The sequence below is a fragment of the Ostrinia nubilalis genome, chromosome 15 (genome assembly GCF_963855985.1).
Source record: "Ostrinia nubilalis chromosome 15, ilOstNubi1.1, whole genome shotgun sequence".
In the NCBI taxonomy this organism is placed as follows: domain Eukaryota; kingdom Metazoa; phylum Arthropoda; class Insecta; order Lepidoptera; family Crambidae; genus Ostrinia; species Ostrinia nubilalis.
In genome coordinates this window covers 13108456-13122250 of record NC_087102.1, presented here as the reverse complement: position 1 = coordinate 13122250, position 13795 = coordinate 13108456, and the positions used below count along the sequence as shown (strand labels likewise).

The 13795-nt window shown below is 37.9% G+C and overlaps 1 protein-coding gene across 1 annotated transcript in view; it reads left to right on the top strand.

The window, feature by feature from the left end:
* LOC135078711 (cyclin-dependent kinase-like 4) overlaps window positions 1-4925 on the top strand; it is a 60191-nt gene extending 55266 nt beyond the window's left edge. Inside the window, exons 12-16 of the mRNA XM_063973259.1 lie at window positions 3107-3190; window positions 3298-3347; window positions 3591-3700; window positions 4079-4158; window positions 4708-4925. Coding sequence (XP_063829329.1) covers window positions 3107-3190; window positions 3298-3347; window positions 3591-3700; window positions 4079-4158; window positions 4708-4770 — 387 coding nt within the window. The 3' untranslated portion in view covers window positions 4771-4925. The remainder of the gene's footprint in view (window positions 1-3106; window positions 3191-3297; window positions 3348-3590; window positions 3701-4078; window positions 4159-4707) is intronic.
* Window positions 4926-13795: the final 8870 nt, after the last annotated feature.

Below are 13795 nucleotides of genomic sequence, written 5' to 3'. Positions count from 1 at the left end.
GTCGTTTCCACCCTGTGTGATTATTCATTCATATTAATTCAACATAATCTCCCATCAAATTAAACTTGGTTGTTATCGAGTATACACTCTAATTCTGTGTCGCAATTGTCCGCTTTGCAATGGAGGGAAGGCGAACCTTAACTTCGAACTCCTCCTATCGGCCATTCTCAGATGAGCTAGTTTTTGCGTGTCCGGGCTGTTAAATCGTTTAAAATGACAAATTAGAGACATGCAAGTATTTTTATATGTTACTTAACAACCCTATCCAGTTGTGCATTAAATCATAGGCCTCTATTTGAAGTATTTGTGACTTAATTAATTTCATGAACCTCTGTTCTCTAATTACCGTTACGCGTCCGCACACCGACTTAATGTTAAAAGTTGGCTGTAATTTTTATGTCGTATAGATTTGGTTCACTCCATTCAACATTTTAAAGAGTAGGTACAAAAGATTGTCTTATGCATAGCAAAATATCTATTCAATAGAACCATTCTGTAAATAATTAGAATTAAAAAACTGCTTGTCCGAGCGAAAGTCCTAATTCCCGTGACGTTTTCTGTTTTTGGGCACACAAGCCTAAATAATAATATTTGACACATCATTTACGCGCGCGGCGCGAGCCCTTAGTTAGTTCTAAGACCTGTTAGCAAGTAGACGTCTATTGCGTTGGCGTACCGTCGATGAATTGCGTAAGAGTATAATTACCATATCTTTGGTTTTCAATTTTTCTACTTACCATGTCCTTATTTTTATACTCGATTTTTGAAGGTAGATCCACGTTGTTAATTTAAATAGAATCAGTACTTTGGCCTTCATACGTTGTAGTAAGACAGTATTTGCATACGCTGCAGATTTTTAGAAATTTTGAAGAAAAACTATCGTTTTATAATTTCCATGTACTAATTACCATATATCTATAATCACCGTTGTATGAAATTATTACCTACAAATTGCACTCACGATTGAATAAGTATGATGATAAAATATGAAATATACCTAGACTTTCGCATAATAACTTTACGGACTTCTTCTTCGAATCTGACATCAAAATTTTGAAAAGCTTTCGTTAGAGGACCTCGAAATAGATTCGATTTCATGACTAATGTTCAGCTTCAGCTGCTGCATGGTTGTTGGATTTTAGAGTATATTTTAACCCCTAAGGTAACCCCACAAAAAGAAGTTAGCTGGAGTGAAATCGGGGCTTCTTGATGGCCAGGAGATGTCACCCCTGCGTGAAACATGTCTCGTACCAGATACTTATTTTTACTAATATATCATTGATATTTACATGTTAAATCATTAATTAATTTTAATATAATACCATTAAAATCGATCCATATTACCTTTGTCCTAAGAAGATGAGATTGTCCAACAGTAACACTTACCTGGCGTAATCACATTAAGAACAAAAAGGAACAAATCAACAGATAATGGGACTTTTCAAGACAAGAGTGTATAGGCACTTTGTACCATCCTAGACTGCATCCTAACTGCTTTGTTATGCATAGAAAAAACTTCGTGATATGCAATGGATACTGGGCAGAAGAAGCTTGGAGAACAAACTATATACAAACTATAGACATATGGCATTGACCCAGCCTCGCATATGTAGAAATACTTTAACGTTTTCAAAATAAAGTATTAAAAATCTTGAGCTGTGCACCTTGGTTTACAAAGTCCACTGAAGTGATACCAAACGTCAAATAGGGTGTAGAAAATTCCTGTAAAGCTTACAAACAAAGACTAGACCGTCATGAAATCTATTTGCTGCATCCCTTCTAAATTCTGAGAATTCTGCATTTAGGCTCAGGAGAAAGCGAATAGCATCAATCTGAAAACTTATTGTAAAAGAATCGAGGTGACAAATCATGGGATATGCAGAGCTGGAACTGTCATTATTACAAATTCAATTTAATATGATGATGGGTGATAGCTGATCGCAGATAGATTAAAAAGAGGAAAAATCACTTATATCATTAATTATTACTTTTTCGATATTATGCATATCCGAAAAGTCTAATTTGTGAGACCTCCTGATCCATTATCTGTACGTTAAATCGTTTGTACCACATTTAAATCAAATAAATGATGATTAAGATTCTGATTCAGCTAAATGCTCTCGTTTGAAATGTGACCCGTAGCCCCTTCTTGCTGAAACTAACTGTTCCTGTTATAGCCTCGATTCTTGCAGTATACTGAAAATATCTTGATACAATAAATAATAGAAATTAATGTTTTTATTTTTGCAAAGGGTTATTAAGTGTACCTACAGCGTTTTTTATGACGCTATATATTTATTTGTGTACAAATTTATCAATGCAAGATGTTTTTTTTGCTATTTTACATATCTTTTCTAATTACCGTTAGATTAAGTATTAGCCTTATCTAATTAACGTGACCATAAAATTTATGGATCTCATTTACTCGAAAACCGCTTTGAATAATTTGACGCCTTTACGATTGTTAAATTCGTACTTTTCATGTGTTTTATATTTAAATGCATTTAAGTCAATTAAGCCACATTTCAAAAATGATATGGTAATTAGGCTGAGAACGCCTGATCGTGAGAATGACCGCTATGTTCTTCTGATTAATTTCGTTGCGGGTCCAATGACAGTTTAACTTTCCACCGGGACAAACTTGACTTTCACTTGTTGGGTTTTTATTGGCGGTCAAGCTGTAGATCCTGGCTACACAGGAGTTGCAGCGGTGGGAACGAGAGGTGGGAATGGTGACTTAGGTGACATTTTATCCGAGAAAATCTGATCCGCAGACGAGTTGTCTCCCTTTCAAATTTGTTAGGTGTGGAATCATCCGCAAAATATTTATCTTCGTATGAAACGTCACCGTTTCTAACTTGGAAGATAGATCTAATTTAATTTAATTCATATATTTCGGATGAGACGACACTCCCAAGTTAGAAAAAGTGACCTTTCATTCGAAGATTTTGATCATTTTGCGGATGGATCGACACCTAACAAATTTGAAAGGGCGACAACTCATCCGCGGGTGAGGTTTTTTCGGATGAAATGGCTCCTAAGTCGGAATGGGAATGGTCCCGTACTTCTGTGTCGGTTAAGAATTCATTTATTTTATTATTTTCAGGTGCGGTCAGTGGCCGGGGCCTCGCTGGCGGCGCGTGCGCCGCCTCTCAGGTCCCTTTCGAGGGCTATCAACGACACCTTCCAGGTTATCTCTTTGTGTTATATTTTTGCTCGCAGAAGTCTGTCAATTATGATTTCAGAAAATCTTTTTTTTCTGTACTGAATACTGAAGCACTGATTTTCGCATTACAGACGTTTCCTGTCCCAGTAAATAGTTATCCAAGAACACCCTATATCAAAAAGTAAGTATAATTGATATAGTCATATCAGTACCTATTTGTAATAAGCTACTGACATCAGGTTAAAGGTTTTTTTTTATGCAAGACAAGGCAGGTATTTGACCGCAATCGCACCTGGTGTTAAGTGAAATGCAGTCAAGGATGGTACATATCTTAATGATTAAAATTATAGACCAGTAACTAATCGTACCTTGCGGCTTAGGAGCGGCCAACGAATCCTACGTTAAGTATTGGTCTATTTTTCAGAGTGAACAATAAATTGGTGATGGATGAGGATTTGCTCCGTGGGAGGGCTGTCGCCAAAAAAGCCAGCAAAAAAACGCCACCAGAGCTGTCGCTGCCCTATGTCCCTGGTGGTAAGATCGGTCACATTTATCAGACTAATGCCCGTTTTCACCATCAATCCCTAATTTTTAAGTGACCCCTAAGAAAACAAAATTCCTGATACATATAATTTGGAACACATGTTCCAAATTGAAAAAAAATCCTGTTAAGGTCACTAGTCACTTAAAAATTAGGGATTGATGGTGAAAACGGGGTCGGCCGATAGTTGGGTTGGGCTGAATAAATATGGACATGTATGAAAGTGCGCACATTGGTATCGCTCCTTCATACAAATTAGAATCGGGCAAACTATCGGCCGACTAAAAGTCTGCAGTCTGCGGTGAGTCAAATACAATTTTAATAAGATTTAATCCTTTGGCACAAAATAAACCACATTTTACTTCTTGCAGCGAGCAACAGCCCCATGAAAAAGGCGAAGAAACCACATGTGCATCACACTGCGACTAAATCCTTCGACCCGTGGGAGTCGGTAAGTCATCTTATTAATGTCTCCACAGACTACGGACTTGAGTCGGGATGTTAGTCAGTATGAACATAACAAACACGAACTGTCAAACAAAACTGATATTGGATGACACTGGACTGGATCAGTTGTCAGAATTATTTCACTATTTTATAAATAATAGCGATACTTAAGACCGCCTAGTTGTACCTTGTGTGTTCCTTTTCTTTCTGTTCTGTTCTTTGGTGTGCAATAAAGAGTATTTATTATTATTATTATTACAAATCAATTACTGTACCAGTCACCACGTGTTTGAAGCACATTATTCATAAACATCCACGATTTCACTAACGTAAAATCTGAAAAAAATATTTCAGAGCTCAAATTTTCAGCGTGCCAATGAGTTGTAACGAACTGTCAAATAGTTGCAAAAAACGGTTCTGATACATCTCTTTTTAACACACAGTGTTGCTGTTAGTGACATTTCGCTCGCTCAGTCTTTTGTTGCTCTACTCCGCTAGGTATATGAACTTTGTTCCTCACTTAATACAGGGTGTATTGTTTTATTATCCACAGCAACGCAACATCACGGAATTGACGTCGGGCGCCAGAACCCCGACCAACCTGCCCTATATGTGACGGCACGACCGCGGCGCGTCTCGGGCCGCTTTTTAGCGGTAATACAAATTACCATACATTCAAATTAAGTAGTTGAAACCATTCAATAATTCTAAGTCACAACTGCTCCAGAACATTTTATTACAACCCTGCAAAACTAATTGGTTGTCAATTAACAACGAAAGAAGAACGGTCATCTGTGACCCAGGCCCGACAGAAACGAAACATACCTCAGTTTTTTTGTTATGTCTTAATTAGTTAAATTACATATTTTTTATATTCGAAATCTATGTATAACACCAAAATTACCCTTTGTTTTTGTTAAGGCGTTATACAAAAACTAATACAAAATGCCTATTTATCACCAAAATTGGTTAATGTATGTACCTAAATGTCTATTACAGCTGCTATGGAATGTATCTAGGTGACCTGGAGATACAGCCGGATTATACAGGGTGGAAACGATAAAAGTGATCTCATTCGATTATTTCTAAACTATACAAGATATCGAAAAACTAGTTACTGATTCTGAAAGTGCTTCACGAGCTCTTTCAAATGGTACAAATAATAGGTTACAGATTATGGAAGCTGGTAACATTGAATTTTTGGATTTTGTAACTTCTCGTTTCCACCCTGTATAATCCGGCTATATTTCCAGGTCACCTAGATACATTCCATAGCAGCTGTAATAGACATTTAGGTACATACATTTGCCAATTTTGGTGATAAATAGGCATTTTGTATTAGTTTTTGTATAACGCCTGAACAAAAACAAAGGGTAATATTTTTTGTGTTATACATAGATTTCGAATATAAAAAATATATAATTTAACTAATTAAGACATGACAAAAAAATTGAGGTATGTCTCGTTTCTGTCGGGTCTGGGTTTTTTTTGTATGGGGCGTGACCGTTCTTCTTTGATTTTTAGCTACCTAATCTATTTTAGACATGGATTTGCTCATGCAAAAGGTATTCGGTACGCGCCTTAATTTATAAAATTTACTTATTAGCGCTCTACCAATCCGCCTTAATATCACTTTGGAAACCATTGTTATTTTTCTGGTTAAAAACTATGGAATATCAACACGAATCCGAACTATTTCATGCAGAATACAAATCGTATTGAAACTACACTTAGCCTAGGCGCAGACCATCGATTTTTCGTCGGCCGATAGTTTAGTCGGGCAGTTGATCAGTATGGGCATGTATGGAAGTGCGCACATTACACCGATTTGATTCCGATTCTTCATACAATTTAAAATCGGGCACAACTATCGGCCAACTAAAAATCGATGGTCTGCGCCTAGGCTTAGGCTGAGTTGCAATACCTAACTTTGACCGTAACTATAACGATAACCGGTGTTTTTGTATTGAGTTTGACAGATTTTTGACGTTTGTCAAAGTCAAAGTAAGATGGTGCAACCCAGGCTTTAAGATCTTTAAGTAATATTAATTTGTATAAATGACACACCCCGTGCCTAATGAAGTCTACACACCAAACCCGCCGACCCGCGCACATGAGTCGTCAACTTTTGATGTTTTGTCAAAGTTATAGAAAGGACAAGTTGCCGACACCTGAAAGGCTTGGTGTGCAGAGTCCTTTAGGTTGTCAAAGTCTTTTAACTAGGACATTAGATATACCACATAATATGTCAAACAATGATTACAGTCGATTTTAAATTAGTTTTTATATATATAATGTAGTCTAATTAAATAAACAATTAGCAGAAACTACGAATACTCGTATTTCCATTTGACTGAATTAAATATTATGAAATGTAAATTTATTAATTAGACAAGTATCTATTTGGTATACATATCTAAAGACTGTATAGACTATATAAAAAGTTTTATATTGTATTTTCTTTCGTATTTATGGAATACCTACTGGCTAAGGGCGGTTTCTCGCCTAGCTATCATTTTTGCTGAACATTCGTCAAGATGCAAACAGTTCCAAAATCTAGTCAACATTTCCTAAATCTGGTCAACATTTCCAAAATCTGGTCAATATTTCCTAAATAATTACATATGGTATAATATTTCTGTTTATTTTATCTCAAATTTCTATTGTATGGAACACACACATTATGGTCTGTAGCAAAATTTCACAAAATGAGTTTTTTGATTGTTATTAATTAATATTGATTCTCTCTTTATCGTTATTCAGAATTGTGCAGAGACATGGTGGTTTCATTAATGTGTAAATATGTATAGTGTTAAATTTTAATAAACAAATATTTAATACATATTGAACTCATTTACAAACTACTTTAACTCCCTTGGAATGGAAATTCCATACTAAGGCTGAGTTGCACCTTGCACCACCTTATGGTTCCTAACCATTTATGGTTTTTAGTCACGGTTAAAATAAAGTGGTGCTATTCGCTGGGTGCGAAGTACTAGGTATCGAACATAATCGATCGCAGCGCTCATGGTGGTCAAAAGTAGAAATAATGTAAGCTCTGTCATCAGATGTATCTGTAAATGGCAAAGCGAATCTACATAATACATTTTAATATCATTAATTAATCGCATGAAAAGGGTCCTACTGGGAACTTAAATAAAAGAGTGGACTGTATTTCGATAGGGCTGGTTTAATAGCCGTTTACAATTTGGAAATAACTAGACTATACAACGTGGTAGTACAAAAATGAGTCACAGTAGTTGTTGTGCACAGATGTTTGCCTTATGATGAGAGCGTGAATTATTGAACTCTGCCCTTGTTTTGTTCTTAATTCTTCTACATCTCGGACTTGTCCAGCCAATACCAACAACTTTCCTTTAAATACGGTTTGTGGTTGGAATTTGATATTGTAACACTCACAAACCCGGTCTTCAAAACAATACTCATTTCGATCTGAAAACGATATTTAATTTATTACTAGCGATACAGGAACATTTAAATATATTTACTGTTATATAATGAAACCGTTAAAGTAGCTTTTTCTTTTTGTTTTACTGTAAAACTACAACTATAAATGATGTGCATGTGGATTGAGTGATCCTTGCTTCAATCTTAACAAAAATCGAGGAAGTTTTACTTAAAATATGTTAAAACATTGCGATGAAGTTTAAAAATTTGTTAAACCTAAGATAAAAATGTTATGGCCAATAAATAGGAGCACTCATGCCGCACGCTTTAAGAAAACGTCAAAATGTTTATTTCAGAAAATAAAGCCTTTCCACTTCTTTTTATAGTATTGAAAAATTGTTAAGAATATGTTAAAACTATTAACAAATTCCGAAATCCCTTGCACGTCCCGTTCCAAAGTTATGACGATTATTTAGGATCACTCACACCGCACACGGGCCGTATGAGTGCTCTTCAAAATCATGACTATTTATTAATAAATACGTTTTATTTCTGTTGGGAAATGTGTGCAAACTGACGAGCGAATTTGTTAAAGAATAAGTGTGACAAAACTTAAAAGCTGAAGGAAGAAATTAACCTTTATTCTTTCCTCCAATATGCCGTGTGAGTGATCCTTACTTTTACCTCTATCTGCTCATATGTAGTTCGTAGGCAGACTGAGTTAGTATCTAAAATTGTTAATCGTTTCTAACAATAAGTTGGCATATATTTTGCTTTTATTAAGGCCATAATTTAAGAAATATCAGGCTTAGATGATTCCTAAAGGAAAATGTTGATTAGGGTACATATGATTTTTTATTTTGTGAGACTGTTTCGATTCATCAGAAGTTTTCCTAAGGACGTGTACGAGCTAATTGAAAGCGTGCTAGTCGGTGGCCTGCCGTCAGTTTTGAGCCTGTGGCAGGCCTTTTTGGAGTCAAATTCTACTGCTTATATCTTAGACGAACTGTCCACCATCCACACGCTAACAGCTATCCTACGAACATTTCTGAGCTCTTGCTGGACGTCGATACCAGTCAAATGACGATTTCATAGAGAGGTTGACATGAAAAAACGGTCATTCCTCTGCGATGTGCACCGACGCTGTTCAGAACTTGGTCTCGGGATAAAGCCACCAGTCTCCCGAAAGCGTCTTAAAACTTTCGAAACCCAAGACTGGCTTAAATGTGGAGCTGACGTGCGACAGCCCGCTGGCTGAGCCCTTCTTGCAATATCGTATATCGTCATAAATTACCTATAGCCTATACAGGGTGGAATTTTGAAATGCTACCTGGAAGGATAGCACTCTTAATATTGTAGATAGAAAATTTTACTCAAAGAAAACATTCCTTTATTTTTGAAAAGAAATATAAATGCATTAAAAGATTTCCAAAAATTTGCTTGCCACACCCGGGAATCGAACCAACTAAAATCTGTTAAAAATTACACCCTGTATTTTTATTGCATCCATCGTTAGGGTTAAGTATAAGGATGAAAACTCTCTAACAAACTTAATAAATTAAATGAAAGGAAAACCATGAAATCTTAAATTATTTTAATTATTTACAGAAAAATGTTATGCTATGGTGGTGAATTTTCGAAATTTTTTGGGAAATATTTGAATGCAGTGCTTTTTCTTTTCAAAAATGAAGGAATGTTTTCTTTGAGTAAAATTTTCTATTTACAGTATTAAGGGTACTTTCCCTTCAGGTGGCATTACAAAATTCCATCCTGTATATTATTCTGGGTTATAACGTCCTTAGGAAAACTTCTGATGAATCGAAACAGTCTCACAAAATAAAAAATCATATGTACCCTAATCAACATTTTCCTTTAGGAATCATCTAAGCTTGATATTTTTCTTAAATTATGGCCTTAATAAAAGCAAAATATATACCAAGTTATTGTTAAAAACGATTAACAATTTTAGATACTAACTCAGTCTGCCTACGAACTACATATGAGCAGATAGAGGTAAAAGTAAGGATCACTCACACGGCATATTGGAGGAAAGAATAAAGGTTAATTTCTTCCTTCAGCTTTTAAGTTTTGTCACACTTATTCTTTAACAAATTCGCTCGTCAGTTTGCACACATTTCCCAACAGAAATAAAACGTATTTATTAATAAATAGTCATGATTTTGAAGAGCACTCATACGGCCCGTGTGCGGTGTGAGTGATCCTAAATAATCGTCATAACTTTGGAACGGGACGTGCAAGGGATTTCGGAATTTGTTAATAGTTTTAACATATTCTTAACAATTTTTCAATACTATAAAAAGAAGTGGAAAGGCTTTATTTTCTGAAATAAACATGTTGACGTTTTCTTAAAGCGTGCGGTATGAGTGCTCCTATTTATTGTCCATAACATTTTTATCTTAGGTTTAACAAATTTTTAAACTTCATCGCAATGTTTTAACATATTTTAAGTAAAACTTCCTCGATTTTTGTTAAGATTGAAGCAAGGATCACTCAATCCACATGCACATCTATAAATGAAGTAAACAAACCCTGACACAATCAAAATTAAACACACTTTTTGGACTTACCTCATTACATTTGAATGACCAAAATGATTTCAAAACTTATTTTCCACCCAAGTCGTGGTATCACAACAATTTATTAGTCGAAAATATTTGTTATTTTTTCATTTCGATATTTTTTCACAAATATACGACCTAAATGTCAATGTGACAGAGCCCACAAAGTTGTGGACGCTAGTTGGCGCTGTAATCGTGCACAGAGCCAATAACAGGTGTCTTTTGTATGAGGTTTCCGAGACTTGACAAAATCTTTTGACGTTTGTTAAAGTTAAAGTAAGATGGTGCAACCCAGCCTAAATGTCAATTTAAACTATTCTTAGAAATAACACCCACTACGTCAGCGTGACGTCATATCGTTCGATCCTGTTGTCTCTGTCTTAAAGAGGGAAGGCACGAGAAACCGGCCGCCCCGCGCGCCGCCACACTTTGCTCGAGCGCTTGGCTGTGACGGACGTTCTCTCGGTTCAAGGACTGTGATATTTGTGACCTAGATCATTATTTCTGCCATAGGCATATTTCTTTATTACGTTAATTTGATTTGTGGAATTATTGATTTCGGTTATGTAATAAATCGATATCTGCTGATGCCGTACATTACTTTTAAAAAGCACTCTCACCTCTGATCCTTAAGATCAGAAGTGGGATTGACCACGCGTTCTAACCGTTTTTGCCATCTATTTTTGCCTTAGTTTGTGATTATCAGTGCAGTGTTAAAAGTTAAGATGACCAGGCGTTCGTCTAGATTAAAAAAAGAACGTGATTGTTCTCGTAGACAGTGTCGTGATAAAAGTTAGTTAAACGTCGGGTTTGTTCGAATATCGAATGCCGCCGTTAAATAAATGAACGTGTGCATCGATTGAGTATTGAGTATCGAGGTAGGTCACCTAGGCGATGTGTACGCACTCCGCGTCGTAGTCCTATTGGGAATCGTGAATATTCACGTAGCCCTCATAGTGATTTTTGTAGGCGCTGTGACAGTTTGTACGGCCGCCGCCATAGCTGGCGCGACGATGTGTTTGGGAAAATTTCGTCGCGAATTGACTCGTTTGAGGGTGGATTGCAACTGTAAGTGACACCGTCCAATGTTTTTCTGGAGCTTGTTTGTGATGGAATCGTTACGTGTGTCTCATTTGCGGCAGTATGGGCAATAAAAAGGGTGGCACTGCCCAAAGGAAACTAAATACGGTGAGTGCGGTCCTACAGCGCGACGCGACTGCGAAACCGTCAACGTCGACACCGGATGATGGGAGGAGTAATAAATAGGCTTGTGTAGTACATGTACTATGTACTAATAGGAAGCAATTTCTTTAGTTCACTTTAGTACAGCCGATCACGAATAAATAGGTGTGAACGAGACGTTAAATTGGTGACAAGCGCGCGCGTGCGAGATGGATCCGGCTCTGTGAGTGTGTTGCGAGTATTTTGCGACATTGTACTTAAAGGTGATAGTAATAAAGACGTTTTTCGTCCGATCTGATTAAAAAAATCGGTGTACGAAAATGAACTAACTACATTTGACCAATTGTACTAGTTCGGAGCGATCCGTCACAGATCCGTTCAGTGTCCGAGTAAGAACAAGCCTAATAATATTGCACGTTTTGTATTGGTCTTGTTGATTCTCGCTTTCAAAAGCAGCGTTGGGGGATTCGAGTGGAAGGCGGTCTTCAAGTGTGTTTTTGCTTAGAGTCGAATCCGAGCTCAGTGGCATAATACCCGCAATATTAGTGTAAAAAGTACCCGTTAATATTTTGATTGACAACGGGTCGGACATTTCGTTAATGTCCTAATGAGTTTTGAAGCGTTTTAATTTTATTTTTATAATTCTTTCTTTCTTATTTTAATAGAATCCCGACTTATCGTGTGATGCGAGGAATCGGAAGTCAGGAGGTCGAATCAACTTCGTACCTACGTGACGACTTTTCAAAATCTTGTAAGCAACGCGATGGTTCTTGTAGTTTTCGTGATGGATCACAAGACCATGTCTTGGTGAAAATTTTGGTTTGACCAAACAAAATAATTATGTAGTGGGTAACCTTCCCACGTCTTAGCCAGTAGTACTACCGTCGACTCCAAATCAAATCAAATCATTTATTGCATTACATGTGTGGTTTGACAATATCGCGCCCTGACCCTGAGTGTCGTGCGCTGCCTTTGCTGGATTTCGAGAGGTGCATTCCTGTGGATGCGGTGGCCCCGGGGGCGTGGAACAGGAGCAGCAACTACCAGGGAGGACGTAGTGAACAGGAATATTGGTGCTTGTCTGGTTTGCTACAAACAAGGTCCTGTAACTTTTGTCTTTTTTTTCTTATCTACCCTTGTATACTCACGGACATTGCCCGCGGGTGGCGTGACCGGAGGGAGTGGCGAGCGTTCGGCGAACGAACAAGCAATGTTCGGTTCGCGAGCGAACATCGAAGAAGACGACCCTGACGAATATGTGCATAATTTTTGATATTTGATGTGCAGAGGAAGGCCGAGCGTGTATTTTGAAGTGAACGTGCTGCCCATACAAGTTTAAACGGGCGCTGGCGCATCACCGCTATGACTTGGAGTTGCTGGCTGGGTTCTGCATCGAAAAACCCAGGAGGCCGCCGAGCACACGGGCTCGTGGCGCGGCGAGTGGACTCCAGGGGCTTGCAGAGCATTCTTGGAGGATGGCGAATCTTCACTTGACATGCAAATACGGCCTCTGTCAGTTTCTGGCTTTGTCCAGGCAGACGCTGACTGGTTTTTAATACCTGAAGCGTAGTGTTGACTTTGACATGCAAATACGGCCTCTGTCAGTTTCTGGCTTTGTCCAGGCAGACGCTGACTGGTTTTTAATACCTGAAGCGTAGTGTTGATTTTGACATGCAAATACGGCCTCTGTCAGTTTCTGGCTTTGTCCAGGCAGACGCTGACTGGTTTTTAATACCTGAAGCGTAGTGTTGATTTTGACATGCAAATACGGCCTCTGTCAGTTTCTGGCTTTGTCCAGGCAGACGCTGACTGGTTTTTAATACCTGAAGCGTAGTGTTGATTTTGACATGCAAATACGGCCTCTGTCAGTTTCTGGCTTTGTCCAGGCAGACGCTGACTGGTTTTTAATACCTGAAGCGTAGTATTGATTTTGACATGCAAATACGGCCTCTGTCAGTTTCTGGCTTTGTACAGGCAGACGCTGACTGGTTTTTAATACCTGAAGCGTAGTATTGATTTTGACATGCAAATACGGCCTCTGTCAGTTTCTGGCTTTGTCCAGGCAGACGCTGACTGGTTTTTAATACCTGAAGCGTAGTGTTGACTTTGACATGCAAATACGGCCTCTGTCAGTTTCTGGCTTTGTCCAGGTAGATGCTGACTGGTTTTTAATACCTGAAGCGTAGTGTTGACTTTGACATGCAAATACGGCCTCTGTCAGTTTCTGGCTCTGTCCAGGCAGACGTTGATGGTTTTTAATACCTGATGCGTAGTTTTGATTTTGACATGCAAATATGGCCTCTGTCAGTTTCTGGCTCTGTCCAGGCAGACGTTGATGGTTTTTAATACCTGATGCGTAGTTTTGATTTTGACATGCAAATAGGGCCTCTGTCAGTTTCTGGCTCTGTCCAGGCAGACGCCGCGGGTTTTTAATACCCAAGGCGTAGTGTTGGCATGCAAATATGGCCTCTG